Raw genomic sequence first — 17,214 nt, 5'->3', positions numbered from 1 at the left:
TTAGCAAGCTAGAGGCTGAGTCATTGTGTAGTAGAATGTTGTTGTTGAATGATTCAGCCGAAGATCACAGCAGTTTGTTTGCAGAAGGAGTTGGGTTTAAACTGGAAATAAGTTCTGTAAGACAGATTGTCCATAGGCTGAATCTTGTCTTCCTTGTTTGTCTAAGCAGTAATGAGCTGCAAAAGTGTGAAGAGAAGACCATGTTGCTGCTTTACATATGTCAAGAATTGGCACTGAACGATAGTGTGCTACTGAGGTTGACATTGCTCTTACTGAATGTGCCTTTACTCGCCCTTGGAGGGGAAGGCCTGCTTTTTCATAGCAAAACTGTACGCAATCTGCTAGCCAATTGGATAGAGTATGTTTACCCACTGCTTTACCTGGTTTGTTTGGATCATAAGATACAGATTGGATTTTCTGTGAACTGCAGTGTGGTTTAAATAAAAAGATAGAGTACGCTTACAGTCCAAAGTATGCAAGGCTGCTTCTCCTTGGTGAGAGTGAGGTCTTGGAAAAAATGTGGGTAAAACTATGGATTGGTTCAAGTGGAATTCCGTGACCACTTTGGGAAGGAATTTTGGGTGTGTACGGAGGACCACTTTGTCAAGGAAAAACCTTGTGTAGGGCGCGTACGTGACCAGCGCCTGTAATTCACTAACTCTTCTAGCTGATGTAATGGCTATGAGGAAGACAGTCTTCCATGTGAGAAATTTTATGTCACAGGAGGCTATGGGTTCGAAAGGAGAATGCATAAGTCTTGTTAATACCAGATTCAAGTCCCATTCCACGACTGGAGGTCGAATTGGTGGTTTGAGTTGAGTTAAACCTCTCATAAATCGGGTGACGAGAGGTTGTGTGGAAATTGGTGCATCTCCTACCTTATTATGGTAAGCTGAGATTGCACTTAAATGAACTCTTACGGATGAAGTTTGAAGACCAGAGTCTGAAAGATGGTATAAGTAGTCTAGTAGTGAAGCAATGGAGCAAGTGAAAGGATCAATGTTGTTTTGCTTGCACCAGTAGGTGAATCTTTTCCATTTGGAAGCATAATTCTTTCTTGTGGAAGGTTTACGTGAAGCTATGAATACTTGCGAAATATGAGTTGAAAGATTGAGTGGTTGCAATATCAAACTTTCAACATCCATGCTGTCAGGGATAGGGACTGAAAGTTGGGATGTCGTAACCGGCCCTGATCCTGAGTTATGAGAGTGGGAGCTATGCCCAGTCGAACTGGATCCCTGACTGAGAGATCCAACAGTGTGGGGAACCATACTTGACGAGGCCAATATGGGGCTATGAGTATCATGGACCCCTTGTCCTGTTGTAGTTTCACAAGAGTTTTGGTTATGAGCGGTATTGGAGGATACGCGTATAGTAGGCCTGAGTTCCAAGGCAGAGCAAAGGCGTCCTTGGCTGGTTGGTTCTTCTGTATGTGGAGAGAACAGAACTTGTCCACTTTGTGATTGAGATGTGATGCAAAAAGGTCTATCGTTGGTTGCCCCCAATGTTGAAATATCCTGGTCGCTACTGCAGGATCCAGGGACCATTTGTGTGGTTGGAATTGACGACTGAGTCGATCCGCCACTACGTTGTGTATGCCTGCCAGATAAGTGGCTCGTAGGAACATTGAGTGATTCAGAGCCCAGCCCCAAATTTGTGCAGCTTCCTGACACAGGAGATACGAGCCCGTACCTCCCTGTTTGTTGATGTACCACATGGCTACTGTATTGTCTGTTTGAATCAGAATAGTCTTGTGAGAAAGACAGTCCTTGAACGCATGCAGTGCATAACGTATAGCTCGAAGTTCCAGAAAATTGATTTGATATGTTGCTTCGAGTTTTGTCCACGTTCCTTGAGTTTGGAGATTGTCTATGTGAGCTCCCCAACCCAAGGTGGATGCATCTGTAGTTAAAGTAATTTGTGGAACTGGTTGTTGGAAGGGTAAGCCCTTGCGCAAGTTGTCCGTGTTGATCCACCAATGGAGCGAAGAGCGCAGTTGGTGGGTTACCTGGATTGGAGAATGTAGTGGTTGAATGGCTTGGATCCACTGTGATCGTAATGTCCATTGGGTTACTCTCATGGCTAGTCTTGCCATAGGAGTGACATGAACCGTTGAGGCCATGTGTCCCAACAGAATTAGAATACGATGAGCTGTTGTGTGTGTGCTTGAGAGAATCGAGCGTGCTAGGAAGGCTAATGTTTCTGTTCGATCCTCGGGTAGAAACGCCTTTGCAAGGATGGTGTTCAACTCTGCTCCTATGAATTGGAGCAAGTGAGACGGTGTGAGGTGGGACTTTTGATAATTTATGAGAAATCACATGGCGTGAAGTAGAGCAATGGTTTAATTGAGAGAATTTATTGCTCCTTGTTGAGACTGACTTCTGATGAGCCAATCGTCTAGATATGGGAAGACATGAACACCTTGTTTGTGCAAGTGTGCTGCTATTACTGCCAGACATTTTGTGAATACTCTGGGAGCAGAGGCAAGTCCGAAGGGCCGTACTCTGTATTGGAAATGTTGATGACCTACCATGAAACGCAGATATTTGCGATGAGGAGGAAATATTGGAATGTGAGCATATGCATCTTGAAGATCCAGAGAACAAAGCCAATCTTCCTTTTGAAGGAGTGGAAGCATGGTACCTAGGGAGACCATTCTGAACTTTTCCTTCTTTAGAAATTTGTTTAGATTTCTGAGGTCTAGGATGGGCCTTAGGCCTCCTGATTTCTTTGGAATGAGGAAATATCGGGAGTAGAACCCTCTGCCCTGCTGAGACTGGGGCACTAGCTCTATGGCCCTGGATATCAGAAGGGCGGATAATTCTATTTGAAGTTGAGGAATGTGATTTCTGCTGGGAGGAATCAGAGGTGCTTGAAGCTCTGTAGGTATTGTTAGAAAGTTGAGCTTGTAGCTGTGGAGTATGATGGAAAGAACCCATAGATCTGTTGTTATGGTTTTCCATGTGCTGTAGAAATGGGATAATCTGCCTCCCACCGGTAAGTGGGGGTGAGGATTCAGAGATTGGCTGGGTTCTCTGGAGATGATTTCAAAAACCAGCTGTGGGACCTGTTTGAGCCGGAGGTGCAGGTCTGGTTGTTCTTTGTTGGCGAGGTTGTGGCCTGTTCTGGGATCTTTGTTGGCGAGGCCTTGTTGCCGGTGGATAATATCGTTTAGGACGGTAATAGGGCCTGCGAATATCCCTTCGCTGGGTACGACGTACAGCGTGGGTAGTAGTATCATGAGGCATGGAAGATAACTGCCTCAAAGTCTCCGTATGCTCCTTAAGTTGGGAGACTGCTTCTTGAACTTTAGTACCAAATAAGTTATCCCCTGCACAGGGTAGGTCTACTAACTTTTCTTGGACCTCTGTTCTGAGGTTTGATGCTTTTAACCAGGCCCATCTGCGAGCACTTATACCAGAAGCTGCCACTCTTGAGGCTGTCTCAAATGAGTCATAAGCGGCCCTTACTTCATGTTTGCCGGCTTCAAAAGCTTTCTGGATGAGATGTTGCGCTGGCTCTCTAAATTCTTGGGGCAAGGATGGTAGGAACTCCTCCATCTGCTTCCAGAGGTTCCTTTGGTACTGCGTGATGTACAATTGGTAGGCTGCAATCTTAGAATTGAGGATTGCACCTTGAAAAACTTTCCTCCCAAATGTGTCCAAGAACCTGTTATCCTTCCCTGGAGGATTAGAGGAGTGCACTCTTGATCTTTTTGCTTTTTTCTGTGCTGATTCTACCACCACAGAAGAATGTGGTAGTTGGGATTTCTGGAACCCCGGTGCAGGTTGGACTAAATAGGTGGAGTCCATTCTTTTATTGATGGGAAGAACAGAGCAAGGATGTTCCCACATTCTTTGTTGAAGTTGAAGGAGAATATCATGGATAGGTATTGCCATGACTTGCTTGGGGGGATCTACGAATTGTAGCACCTCAAGAGTTTGGTGACGGAGATCCTGCTCAGATTCTAATTTAAATGGGATAGAATCGGCCATCTCTTGGATGAAAGAGGAGAAAGTAAGGTCTTCTGGTGGAGACTGCTTTCTTGGTTGAGGAGGAGACGGGTCAGACATGAAGGTTTCTGAGGTGTCAGATTGTGTGTCGCTCCAGGAATCATATTCTGGAGTATGAGGACCTGATTTTTTAGCTGGATGTGGAGGAGGTACACCAGAAGGTCCTGGAATGGATTCTTGTGGAGAAGCCTCCTCTTCCACTGGGTTTGAAGGTAGAGAATCCAGAAGATCCTGGTATTTTTTCTGAAGTATCGAATATAATCTTGCTTCAGATTATGGATCCTCTATAGAGGTAAGCGGCATCGTAGATTTGGTCTTTGTCATCGCTGACATCGGTGTCTTGTCTCTCGATGACTGCCCGGTACCCATGGTGGGTGTATACAGCGATGCCTGATGAAAATGAGCAGGAAGCATCGATGGTATACTGGATGAAAAAATAGGCATCGATGAGGGCATCGAGGTGAATGCCGTCATTCGCACTGGAGGAAGGAAGGAGTCCGGAAGCCGGACGGAGCCTTGCGGTGCTGTGTTTGTTGTCGACATGGCAATGAGAGGAATAGATCCGGTGGTCGTTGTCGAGGCAATGGCTGGCATCGGGCTCGTGCCCGGCATCGGGACGGTGCCCGGCATCGAGAGAGCACCCGGCATCGAGACAGGTCCCGGCATCGGGTCGATACCCAGCATCGGGAAATGTCCCGGAATTGCTGGCACCATCGATGGAAGAGACTTCGGTACTGATTGTACCGGCATCGGTGAAGTCGATGTTAAAGGGGACATCACCGGCATCGGTGCCGGTAGTTGTTCCTTAATCGCTTGTAAAACTGCCTCTTTTATGTAGGCTGCGATATCTTGTGGCATCGATGAAGGAGGTGCCACCGTTGGAAGTGTCGATGCCTCCGTATGCTGTGGAAGTGACGTCAGAGTAGGCCCTTCAGGCACCGAGGGTATAGTAATTTTAGGCCGTTTTGGTAACGGTTCTCCTCGGTCAAGTGCCGATGGTGAGGTTGGGGCGTGTCTGTGGCGATGTTTGTGTTTAGGCCGGATGTCTACTGCCGAGCGTATCGACGATATCGACGGGGTAGGGGAGGATTTATCTCCGGAACAGTCAGTTCGGTGCTTTTTTAACAGTACCTTTTTCGATACTCCGGATGGCGAAGATTTCGAATAAGTTGCTGGAGAAGGAGTCAGTTGTAAGCTGAATTGCTGCTGGATCTTCTCCTGGCGGAGCTTACGGCCTTTTGGCGTCATCTCTTGACATTTCTCACACGATGAAATGTCATGTTTTTCTCCGAGACATCGAACGCACTCTTCGTGCGGATCGGTAACCGACATTGTGCGATTACAATTTGGGCATTTTTTAAACCCTGAGGACATCTTGACATCGACGGCCGTCGACAAAAATTGATTTTCTTTTTTCTTTTTTTTTTGAAAAAATCGAAATGATTCACCAGCCGGTGATATAGGAAAAATTTTTGAGACCCCTAATGGAGAGAAGTTATATATTAGAATTATAACACTGAGGTAACTCAGAGGGCTCCGTTATCCGTGCTGCTGTCCAGCTGCGCGGAAAAACGAAGACTGAAGTGAGACCCCTGTGGCAGAGAATATCATGGCATGCTGGGCATGCCCAGTAGCCTCAGGCTGCCAGTCAAAAGTTTCTAGAAACTTTGACAGAAGTTTTCCCGCACTAGGGCTCCGTTACTGATGTTACCCATATGTGAGGACTAGCATCCTGCTTGTCCTGGGATAACAGGTATTTTCTGAAGACAGGAATCACTGGGATGATGTCATCTGATGGTGCTGACAGAGAAAACATTTCCAGAGCTTTCTCAGCATAACCTGAAGGCCCTTCTGGTTAAACACAGTAGTTCTTGTATACTCACATTAATACAGTGCAATTATATTTTGTTAAGCTAATAAACCAACTCTAGAAGGCAGGTGGATATTTGTGACTTTGATGCAACCCCCAGTCACAAAGAGCAAGTTTCAATTTGGTAATTCCTGAAGTTCTAATGCTGCTTGAGGCGAGTCAGACTCTGAAAAATTGCCTCCTGACTTCAACACCTTGGGAGGGGGGGGGGGGGGGGGGGGGGGGCAGGTGTTGGTTCAAGGGCAGTATTGGAGAGAAATTGGAGTGTCAACTGATGATTTTTGAGGACTTCCACAGTGTCACTTGACTATCTCCACAGCAGTTTCCCCTGTACAAAGCACATCAGCAAGCTTTTCCTGCACATAGCTTAGTTGCCCACAAGCAGGAGTATCTGCATTCACAAGCTCTTGCTGCATTTGCAAAGCATCATATACTTCTTGCACTCTGTGCCTTGAGCCAATAGTGAATGGCATGCACCCTGATCCTCTTGGAAAAAAGCATACTGTGAATATTTGTGCCCTTTCCAAAATGATATGTAAGTGTTTGACCATGCAGGTATAGAATGCTATGTGGGGACTGAACATTTGTTGGAACTGCAGCCATTCTCTTAGTTATCTGTTCATAGATCCACTGCTGGAAGTCAGGCTTTATATGAGACTTTACCCTTCAAATCCAGAAGATCTTTTTAAAAGACAGCCAAGCAGAAAAAGTAGATCATATGGCCATCATGAAAGCCTGCCAGAAACTGCCCATGAATGGGCCTATTGACAGAACATCGAAGGAAAAATAGAGACTTTAAATTCAACCGAAAACCTAACTACAACGCAGAAAGGGTAAGACACTCAGGCACACTTTTTAGCCATCAAGGGAGAAAAATATTCTGAAACAGCACAGGAACTAACTGTAGTACTTAAAAGAAAAAAAAATAAATCCACCGCTCTCACCTGAAAACAGTGAATGGAGCCATGCTGCATGAACACAAGTATGGCAAGAATTACCATATATGCCCAGAGGGATCTTCAGGTTTTTCTTAGAAGCTCTGGAAACATGTTCCATGTAAGCACCTTTGGATGATGTCACTACAAATTGTGTGACTAAGTGATTCACTTTTTCATCAATACAATCAGCATTCACTAGAAATTACTGTACCCATAGCATACAAAACACATTACACTGTAAAGAAGGGCAAAGTTCCATGTAAAACCAGGCCTCAGATAGTGGATCTATGAGCACAAAACTGAACTGCAGCAGTGCTCTTGGCTATGAGAAGTTTTCAGAAAATAGATCCTGTATGAATGATGGCATCATTCCTTGCAAACTCCTGATTTCTGCATCACTTGGGAGTCATAGCCATAATCACTAAACTCTATAGTACCAGGAGTACTAGTAAATAGTGCTAGCATCTCCAAAATATGGAGATAAAAGGGATGCACCTTAAGATTGCACATTGCTTTTAGAAATCTTCTAAATCCACTTCAGAGCAGTTCATGTGATAGTAGGCTTGGCAACTGGTCAGTATTCAGCCAGCCTGACCAGTTTTTCAGGCCAGGGCAACTGCCAGCACAAGTTCAAAACCAAACCCCCTCCCACTGCTCACTGTGTTAAAAAGAGTACATAAGTCCCTTCAATATGGATTTTTTTCCTCTACCGAGGTCTTATCAAAGCATGCTTTATACACCTGAGCTTTGCTGCTGCTTCTTTTTTTTTTTTAATGCACACAGGGATCTTCTTAAAAACTCATGCCTTTATTCCTCCTCAGAAAACTAGCAGCACATCTCCTCATATGTTTAAGTGCCATCTGCTGCAAAGAAGCTATGTGACAGGATTTAACATTCCATCACTGACCCAAAACCTTAAGCTGTGGCAGCATGCAATTTGCAGCATCCAGTTCTATGTGAAAAAATTTCAGTCTGCTGCTATGCATTTCTACTCATGCTTCAAGAAAAGATTTGCTCAAGAGGCACCCAGCTGGCAACCACGTTTGTGCCTGTTACAAAATACTTTTCAGGATTCTCTAAAGGTCTAGTCCCTCTGTGCTAATAAATTTATAACATAAGACACTTTCTTAGTTCACAAAACAGAATTTATTTTTTTTAATACATTCTAGTAGAACTCTGTTCATTTTTCCAGTTATTTTGTAGAAAAATAGATGTTCCAGCCACCATATACTGAACTATCTAGTCTTAAAAGACAAACTGATATGTTTTCTGGAAAGATGAAAAAGTCTTCTGATCAACCCATTTTCTTAAGTTCTTTAAAACAAAGAAATAGCTTCCTTTTTTCCTCCCAAAGCACAGTATTTCAACAGCAGCAGCAGCCAACATGGGGTTACAGTAACTGAACTTTACCCTATAAAGCTTTGTATAAACCAGTGATTTTACTACAAAAACACTGTCCTTTAAAGAAAAGATTGGCAGTCAGACTTCAATGCAGAACATGGAATGATTAGGTCACCAACATATGGCACTTACACAGGAGTAGCTTATTTCTATACACCACTGTCATGTGGTCAATTGTCTTTCCCGCTCAAATACCTGCCCACAGAAAGAAAACCTTCTCCCTCTTTAAGTGTGAATTTTATAGAACAATTTCAAAAATGTTGTGTACCCAAAACAAGTGCTTTCATAAAGCATGAACTGTGCAGGGCAACTCATATAATTCAGATATATTAAATATCATAAAAGTTGCAAGAATTTCATTTTCAGTAGCTCTCTGGTTTAAGGCGACCTCCATCCCCTTCACTTACGAAGCGTTTTCTCCCCCTGTCACAAAACAAACAGAAGAGAGGTTAGAAGAATTACATTTCAGTTAATCTAAATTTCATGCAGGATTACACAAGAATAAGATAGAGGGTCTACAAAATCATGAAAAAGGTAAATGTGAATCGGTTATTTACTCTTCCAGATAATAGGACTGGGGGGGGGGGGGGGGGGGGGGCACTCCATGAAGTTTGCAAGTAGCACATTTAAAACAAATCGGAGAAAATTCTTTTTCACTCAATGTACAGTTAAGCTCTGGAATTAATTGCCAGAGGATGTGGTTAAGGTTAGAGTTAGTGTAGCTGTTTTAAAAAAGGTTTGTATACTTTCCTGGAGAAGAAGTCTATACACTGCTATTAACCAATAAGGAATAGCTACTGCTTGTTACCAGCATTAGTAGCTTGGGATCTTTTTAATGTTTGGGTACTAGCCAGGTACATGGATTGGCCACTGATGGAAACAGGGCGTGATGGACCCTTAGGGGTAGATTTTGAAAGGGTTACACGCTGAGCCTATTTTGCATAGGCTCGGCGGCGTGCGCAAGCCCCGGGACGCGCGTATGTCCCAGGGCTTTGAAAAAGGGGCGGGGTGCTGGTCCGGGGCGGGACAGAGGCCTCTGGCACAGCGGCCTGACTGGCGTGCGCAACTTACGCCTGCCCAGAGGTGTAAATTCGAAAACAAAGATGGGGGGGGGGGGGGGGGATTTAGGTAGAGCTGGGGACGGGTTAGATAGGGGAAGGGAGGGGAAGGTGGGTGGGAGTTCTTTCCTTCTGTGGCAAGAGCCAAGCTGCAAGTTCCAGCAGGCAAACAGACCTATTCCTCCTAATTGACAGTCTGTATCTCTTTTTCTACCAACAAGCAAGAGTTTCACTACAACACTGTGTGTAACGCTTTGGTGAGAGAGAGGTGTTGGGAAAGTGGGCAGAGTATATTCTGAGTAAGATGAGATGCAACATCTACCTTAAGGAGGATATGAAGTTGAAAATGTAAAACCGCTCGGTCATGGAGGAACGCAGGGTTGGGTGAGTATGTAACAAGGTGTGTAACTCACTGACCCTGTTGGTAGAAGTGATGTCTATGAGGGAAAGAGTTCCCTATGGCAGACTGTTAAGTGAGAGGAATGGAAAGGCTCGAACGGAGAACGTGTGAGTCTTGTAAGCACGAATTACATGTCCCATTCCGTGACTAGTAAAAACAGAGGTGGCTTGATCAGTGGATAATCCATGGTAAGCTGACTCAGAAGGGGTTGACCGTTAAATGGGTATCCCCACTCCCAAGTGGTACGCCAATTGGAACAGAGGTGTACCCATGTGAAGGATGTCTGGGGAGCAGAATCTGAGGGAGTAAGAAAAAAGAGTGGTGTAGAAGAAAGAAAAAGGGTAAAACCCTTTTGTAAGCGTCATGTGGTAAATCATGCCATTTTGAATGGTAGGATTTGGGTGTGGAAGGGTTTTTGTGACGCTACCAGTACCTGAGAACATCAGTGAGTCTATGATATGAGACTGACTTGTGAGAAAGCGAATTGGTTACTGGTGTGATAGACCGAGAAGTATGGGAAGCATACTGGTCTTGGCCAAGACGTGGGTCTGAGGAACAGTGAACCCCGTCCCGTTTCAGCATTAGAAGAATGCTGGCTATGAGAGGCAGTGGAAGAGACACATGGAGCGAGCAAGGGCCAAGGGTAGAGCTGAGGAGCTTCCTAGCAGAGCAGCTAAGAGGTTATGCGTGCTTGTGTGTTGGAAAAGCACATTGTCCCTATGCTGTCTTTCTGTATGCACAAAGATTTGTTGCAGAGACAATATTGGAAGGCATGAAGGCATAACTCATGGCTACAAGCTCCAGGAAGTTCATGTGAAACTGTGTCTGGAGCGGAATAGACGCATATTGGGTTGAGATGATGTTAGGTCAAACTTTACAACCCTGAGTAAATGCGAGCATTAGCAGGAGCAGACTAGGTTTTGGTTCTAGATCTGCAATATGGATGAGGGACTAAAGCGGTTGAACAGCTTAGACCCACTGATAATAAAATTTCACTGAACCTAACCCATAGCAATTTTGGATCTATGAGGAAAGTGCATAGTGAAAAGACCCCATGGCCCGACAATGAAAGAATTGAGGGGTTGAAGTTATGGAATATGCACGCAGGGACATATAGGAATTTGTTAGAATGTCTGCGCGGTTGCTGGACAGGAAGGTCGTTGTGACTGTGGTGTCCAGAAGTGTTGTATAAGGGATTTATGGCAGTGACAGCAATCCCAACTAGTAGATTTATACTGAGTAATGAAGAAGTTAGAGCTCCTTGCTTGGGTTGACTGTGGTTATGCAGCTGTCCATGCAAGGAAAAGCGTGAATGATGTTGTACTCCGTAGAGAAACAGCAGTCACAGATAGTGATTTAATGAAATACCCCAGTTGCCGGAGCTGGTGCAACCGGCAGAGCTTGGGAATGTAATATTGTTGACTCATCATGAAGCACATAGAAAGATTAGAGATAATCTACTTACTGCGATATGGAAGCATGGTGACGAGAGATACCATTTTACCCGTACCTTCTGAAGAAAGTTGGTATTTCTGAGGTCCAGGATGGGTGGAGAGTAACTACTTTCTGTTGAAAGAAAGAATAGTGAAATTAAAACTCCCCAACCCCCTCCCCCTCCTGCGCTTTATAGCGTCCGGGGGAGTGTACCATGAATCTTGGTACAGAGTGGGGTGGCCACTCTGACATCCGGCAAGTTGAGAGACCCAAAGGTGTCCAACTGGCGGGGCTGATGTAACCTGGATATAATGTAACCTCCCAAGGGAGCGTGAGCGGTAATGTCTTACCCGCATTTCTGTGTGCTGTACAAGAAAATGTCGAGACCTGTTGCCAGGTTTCGAGGTGGACATGCACTTGAGGCAGTATTTGCTGGATCTCGTGTTTAGCAGATCAGCGAATCCATCTGGAAATTCGGTCCTGAATCAGGAACCAGAAGCCAGAGTATTAATCAGTACAGGGTCCCATTGCTGACAACGGGAGGATGTCCTGATGCAATCCCAAATAATTGGTAGAGAGGTTCTCTTGGTATAGTGTCTGACATAGCTGGCAATAGCGATATGTGACACTAATATGGTTCTTGGAAGACAGGCGACCTAGAACCTTTCGAACCATGTGGCCCAAATTAGAGAACAGATCTGAATGGGAATGCCGCTGAAGCGGGAATAGACTACTTACCATCTGAAGTGGATTGCCGAAGGACGAGCCGGTGAAGATTGATGGCTCCGTGGATTTCAGGAGTCATCAAGGGGTAGCCTGTCGGACGTAACGTCCGTCTCAACTCTGAAACCTGGTATGGTAGCGCAGGTATAGAGGAGACAGGCTGAGCGTGGCTGGCGCTACCACAGTAATTTGTGGAGGGCCACAACCCCGCACCGATGTCGGTGAGGCACGCCTCTGGTACAGGGGAGCCATTATGACTCGTGAACCCGGCCCTCGTTGCAGTGGCTCGATGTGTCGTGACACCAGTCCAGAATTCTTCAGAACTCGTTCCGGTGTTTCTGGAGCACCAAGGACTGCCAGCACTGAGCGGAACAGTGGCGATGGCAGTGGTGATGTTGCTTGGCCCGGGCATGCTCCAGCACCGAGAAGGATAGCACCGATGTGGCCGATGGTCACCGTGCTGGTGACAATGATCGCCATGGTGCTCGGCCCGGTCTTTCCCCAGCGCCAAGGTGGATGCCCTCGCTGTCTTGGATGGCGAATGTTGACGGACTGTCAGCATGCCTGCACTGCTCCTGGCACTATGTAGTGTCATAGGCTAATATGGGGCTTTAAGAAGAACCCAAAGCATGGAGCACTGTGTTTTAGGCCACGTGGAGGTGCTATGTCGGTATTGACGGTGTCGATGGCGGCCAAAGTGGCCTCGAGGGCATTGTCAAAAATATATATATGAAAAAACGTCGATGACCCGGGCAAAGCAAGGATAACAGTGACAAAAGCACTGATGGCATCGGCATAGGTATCTATGGAAATGATGTGGCATCGAAAAACATCGTTGGCATCGGAAAAAAGATGCCGGCATCGACGGAATCAATGACAGTATCGATGGAAACAACGTGGGCATCGATATCGATGGCATGGCCACGGGCATCGATGGTACCAGTATGGACACCAATGGCATCGGCACCGATGGAATCGACCCGGGAATTGATGGCACCGATGGAAATGACCCTGGCATTGATGGAAGTGCCCTGGGCGACGATGGCATCGACCCGGGTAATGATGGCACCGATGACACAAGGGTGTGCAGCGATGGCATCCATCCGAGCAATGATGGCATCAATGAAACCCAGGGAAAAATCAGTGCCATGGATGAAAAACATGGATGGCACTGAATCGATGCAGGGAGCGATGGCATCAATGTACCGCGGGAGAGGGGGACCAATGGCATCGAAGAATGCAGGACGGTCCGGAAGGGGGTACAGAAGGTAGTGATGGGGGCATCGACTGCTCGAGGGTACTGAGGAAATCGAAGGAACTGGATTTGACAGGCCCTGGCGGCAATGGAAACCGTGGAAGTACCTGTCCCACTAGCACTAATAACCAGGCAGAGTGTCACAGAGGGACACTCGCAGGCTATGTGTGGCTAACTATGAAAACATAGGGAGAGGGAAGGCCGCAGTCGGTTGGCAGGCCAGGGAGGTGACAGGAACAGACCGAAAAACAAGGCATAGTACTCACCGAGCATCGAATAAATGTATGCGAAGGGAGACTTGGGCAGGGAAAGAGTGTTTGTGAAGCAAAAGTTTAAGTGTTTCCGTGTGAAAAAAGAGTTAGAATTTCTCACAGAGCTCCTAACTACTATGCTTACTGCAGAGCGGAAAAAAGAAGACTGAGGGAGACACCCGTGGTCACAGGGATAATTGCAGGCTGAGCATGCTCAGTGCACTCAGTGTGCCAGTGTTAGTCAAAGCTTTATAGAAACTTTGATAGAAACGTTTTCCATACAGGGCTCCATCCTGTGATGTCACCCATATGTGAGGATTAACATCCTGCTGTCCTGTGAGAAAACCACAAAACATTTTTTTGTAAAGTGAGGACCATCATAACACCCCACCAGATGCTGGAGAAAAAAAAAAGACAAATTATCTCCAGTGTTTTCACAGATGACGGGTCTTAAATAATCATGGGTCCAATAGTTTGTGAAACATCAATATTTTAAAGAATTTTTACATGCTCTAAAATAATGGTAGTGAAGAAGCATACTTCCCATTTGTTATGCCCAGCATGATATCATATTTCGAACCACTGCTTCAGGGGCTTCTTCTTGGTAACAATGCTATCGGTCTGTTGCACAGCGCCATAAGCAGAGGTTTCCTTTCTAAGTAGTAGAAGAAACGCTTATGGTGCTGTGCAACAGACTGATAGATTTGTTACCAACAAATCCAGTGAAAACACTGGAGATAAAACTTTTCTCCAGCAATCCGGCAGGGTGTTATGATGGTCCTCACTTTACAAGAAATTGTTTTGTGATTTTCTCTGCATCTAATTTAATGTGCAATATTTAAGAATTCAAAATTTTGAATTTTCTGGGCAGGTTTTTTGCATATACATTAATTTGTATATCTGCATCACACTGGACTTTTTTTTGTGGGGTTTTTTTTTTTTTTTTTTACTTCTATTAAGATAGATTTCATCATCACCAAGTAAGGTATAGTCATAATCCATATGTTGGGGCAGATTTAAACTATACTTACTGGGCATCTAGCTTAGCCAATTTAGCCTCTGCCTTCAAATGAAGCAGAAATGTGCAACCCCATACATAAATTACTTAGTTTGAATATGCTCCAACGTATTTTACTTTTCTCATAAACACCTGCTTTAATTTTGGAGTGACTGTACACCATTTAAAACATCTCCAGAAAGTGCAGTTTTTGCTTTTGATTACTGCTCACCTCAATTTATCATCATGAGCAGAGCACGTTACAGTAATGCTAGCACAAAATATGAAACAATACAAAGTTGCACTGGCGAGGCACTAAATTAGAATGGTTACAGGTCAGGACAGGCTACGATGGAATAAATGAGTTTTAAGTTTAGATCCTTTTTTATACTTATATTTTTATCAAAAGTCTATTAAAATACTTTCTTCAGAAACAAAGCTACATTCCATATATCTTAAGATGCAAAACCCCCTTGCAAAAATGTAAATCAGGAACCACACAAATTATGGAATTTCACTATATCAAACCAGCTAATTAGATTGGAGGGGGAGAGGCAACATTGTAAACAGAGAAGATGATTCAAGAAAAATAAATAGAAAAGAAACAAATGTAAGTGTGGTATGACCTATTTTAACTAAAAAGTTTCGGAGAACTTTATCTAAGACAGGTGCTGCATCTACATTGGGCAATTTATGACTATCCAAAAAAAAGATCTGTTGCACTGGGGCAATGAAAACATTTAGAACCACTATATTTATTCAAATATTTGCATGAATAGTGTTAAGAGAAAAGGCAGAACAGAGGGTGATAACTTCCTGTCTCATTCCTAGAAACATTCTATGCTGCGGAATCACTCTAGCCAAATCCGGATAAATCAAAATTCTTTTCCCCTTAAATACATCATGCATCTTACGAAAGTATAAGCTCATTTTCATAAGTCCTGTTCAAATTCCAGAGAGACTACTAATATAACCAGAATAATCCAAATTAACCATTTGGGCATCAGTTTGAGCTTCCTCTTCAGTTTTCCCAACTCTTGTTGAAAGAGAAAAGATTTTGTTCAGTGGAAGTGCATCTGTGATAAATCCAATATTTATTGACAGTCTCTCTAGATAACACACTAGGTAAGCGTCTAATATTCTATCTTGCGATGGATAGCTTCTTTATCTTGTATATATATATATATATATATATATATATCATAGCAGCATTATCACCTCTGATTTCCTTCAAATCCTGTTCTAATTTCCAATCTTCCTTTCTGTTCCCAGTCAGAAGACTCTTAGCCATGAGCCAGCAATTGTATTTGAGAAGCCAAAGAACATATTTCAGAGGAACATTTACCCAAAGAATTGTCCAATTTGATCATAGCCAGCCACAAGGAGTCCAAAGTTACAAAAGGAGGCTTAGATGGCAGAATTGTCCAATTTGATCATAGCCAGCCACAAGGAGTCCAAAGTTACAACAGGAAGCTTAGATGGCAAACAATAGGACTCACCGAGGGAAGACAAATTCAAACTGGAAATAGTTTCCTCATTCATATTTTCTCTTTCTCCTCCACGGGAAAACTCCTTACCATCTTCTTTCTTCAAAGCTCACTCATTCTGGCTATCAACAAATATTGAACATTGGGGCTCTCTCCTGCTGTTGGCTTTGCTTCAAAAGGTAGATGCCAAGTCTGGTATCCCCCCACAGCCACAGCAAAGCTGGCATCATCAGTTAGCACTGGAGTTGCTGATCGATGCAAGGCACTTCTTTCCACCGGCGAGTTACTAAGCCAAGGGGGGTCAACGAGATCTCTGCCTCTGGTAACTCCAGATCTCGACCTCCAGAGTTAGCAATGAGATCTAATGAAAAGCCCTGAACAGATCCGTGGGGCACAAATGCATCAATTTTTGGCTGACAAGGTGAGGTGGTACAAGTTTCCCCATCTTTTCAGAAGGCATAATAGCCTAAGAAATTAAACGTTAACCAAGAAACGAGCAACAGTTTAAATGCTGTGGCCTCTCAAACCACCATCTTAACTGTACCCCAAGTTTAGATTTTTAAAGGGTCAATTTTAAAAAAATGCTCAGCACTTCTTTTAGGAAACTAACACGGTCATATTTCAAAACGTGATGGGCCGTGATTGCGCACATTAGGGCCTTATTGCATGCAATAATGCCCTTACGCACGCGATAGCGTCCACATTGCGAAGATAAAATTTCAATGAAGGAAGGGGGGGTTTGGGCAGGATTTAAAAAATTTGGGGCCTGGTTGCGCTGCAGGCAATAAGGTTTTACATATTATCGCAGGTAGCAGCGCCGCAAATAACTACAACTTTTACAGGGGCGCTATGGGGGCGATAGTGTGCACTATAGCAGGCGAAAATGCACCGCCGTGATGCGGCCAGGTGCACACTATTGATCCCCCACCCCTTTTCTGGCCACAGATCTTCATTCCACTATATTTATAGCGTAATGAAAAATCTAGGCCTAAGCTTTCAGCTGAAAATTCATCTCAATTTAGGTACCTGAAACTTAAGATCCTAAATGTATGCCTGCAATTCATGTGCCTAGTACTGTAAATCAGTGCTAAGTGACTTTTTTTTTTTTTTTTTTACTCACCCTAATTCCACTCTCTGGAGCCACCCAGATTTTAGGAACCTAAATTTAGGTACCTGAGGAAAATGGATTCCTCAATTTAAGCTTTCAGTCCTAGTCAATTGTCAAAGGGGCCAATTTAGGGGCATAACTCTCTCTGGAACTCAAATATCCCTTCTGGTCAGGTTTTCTTTTCTTTTTTTTTTTTCTTCTTTCTTTTTGGCCTGTAAATTGCCTTGTTCAGAGGGACTTGTTGCTATTACAAGACAAAATATACCCTGTTTCCCCGAA

The 17,214-nt window shown here is 44.3% G+C and overlaps 1 protein-coding gene across 3 annotated transcripts in view; it reads right to left on the bottom strand.

The window, feature by feature from the left end:
* Positions 1-7,949: 7,949 nt before the first annotated feature.
* The window catches only part of PDCD4 (programmed cell death 4), a 241,828-nt gene continuing 232,563 nt past the window's right edge, over positions 7,950-17,214 (bottom strand). For all 3 annotated transcript variants that reach the window (XM_029610358.1, XM_029610361.1, XM_029610359.1), the window contains one exon: positions 7,950-8,645. In XM_029610358.1, coding sequence (XP_029466218.1) covers positions 8,585-8,645 — 61 coding nt within the window. In that variant the 3' untranslated portion in view covers positions 7,950-8,584. The remainder of the gene's footprint in view (positions 8,646-17,214) is intronic.

This window comes from Rhinatrema bivittatum, chromosome 7 (assembly GCF_901001135.1).
Source record: "Rhinatrema bivittatum chromosome 7, aRhiBiv1.1, whole genome shotgun sequence".
NCBI classification, from domain to species: Eukaryota; Metazoa; Chordata; class Amphibia; order Gymnophiona; family Rhinatrematidae; genus Rhinatrema; species Rhinatrema bivittatum.
This window is presented reverse-complemented; position numbering and strand designations above follow the sequence as displayed.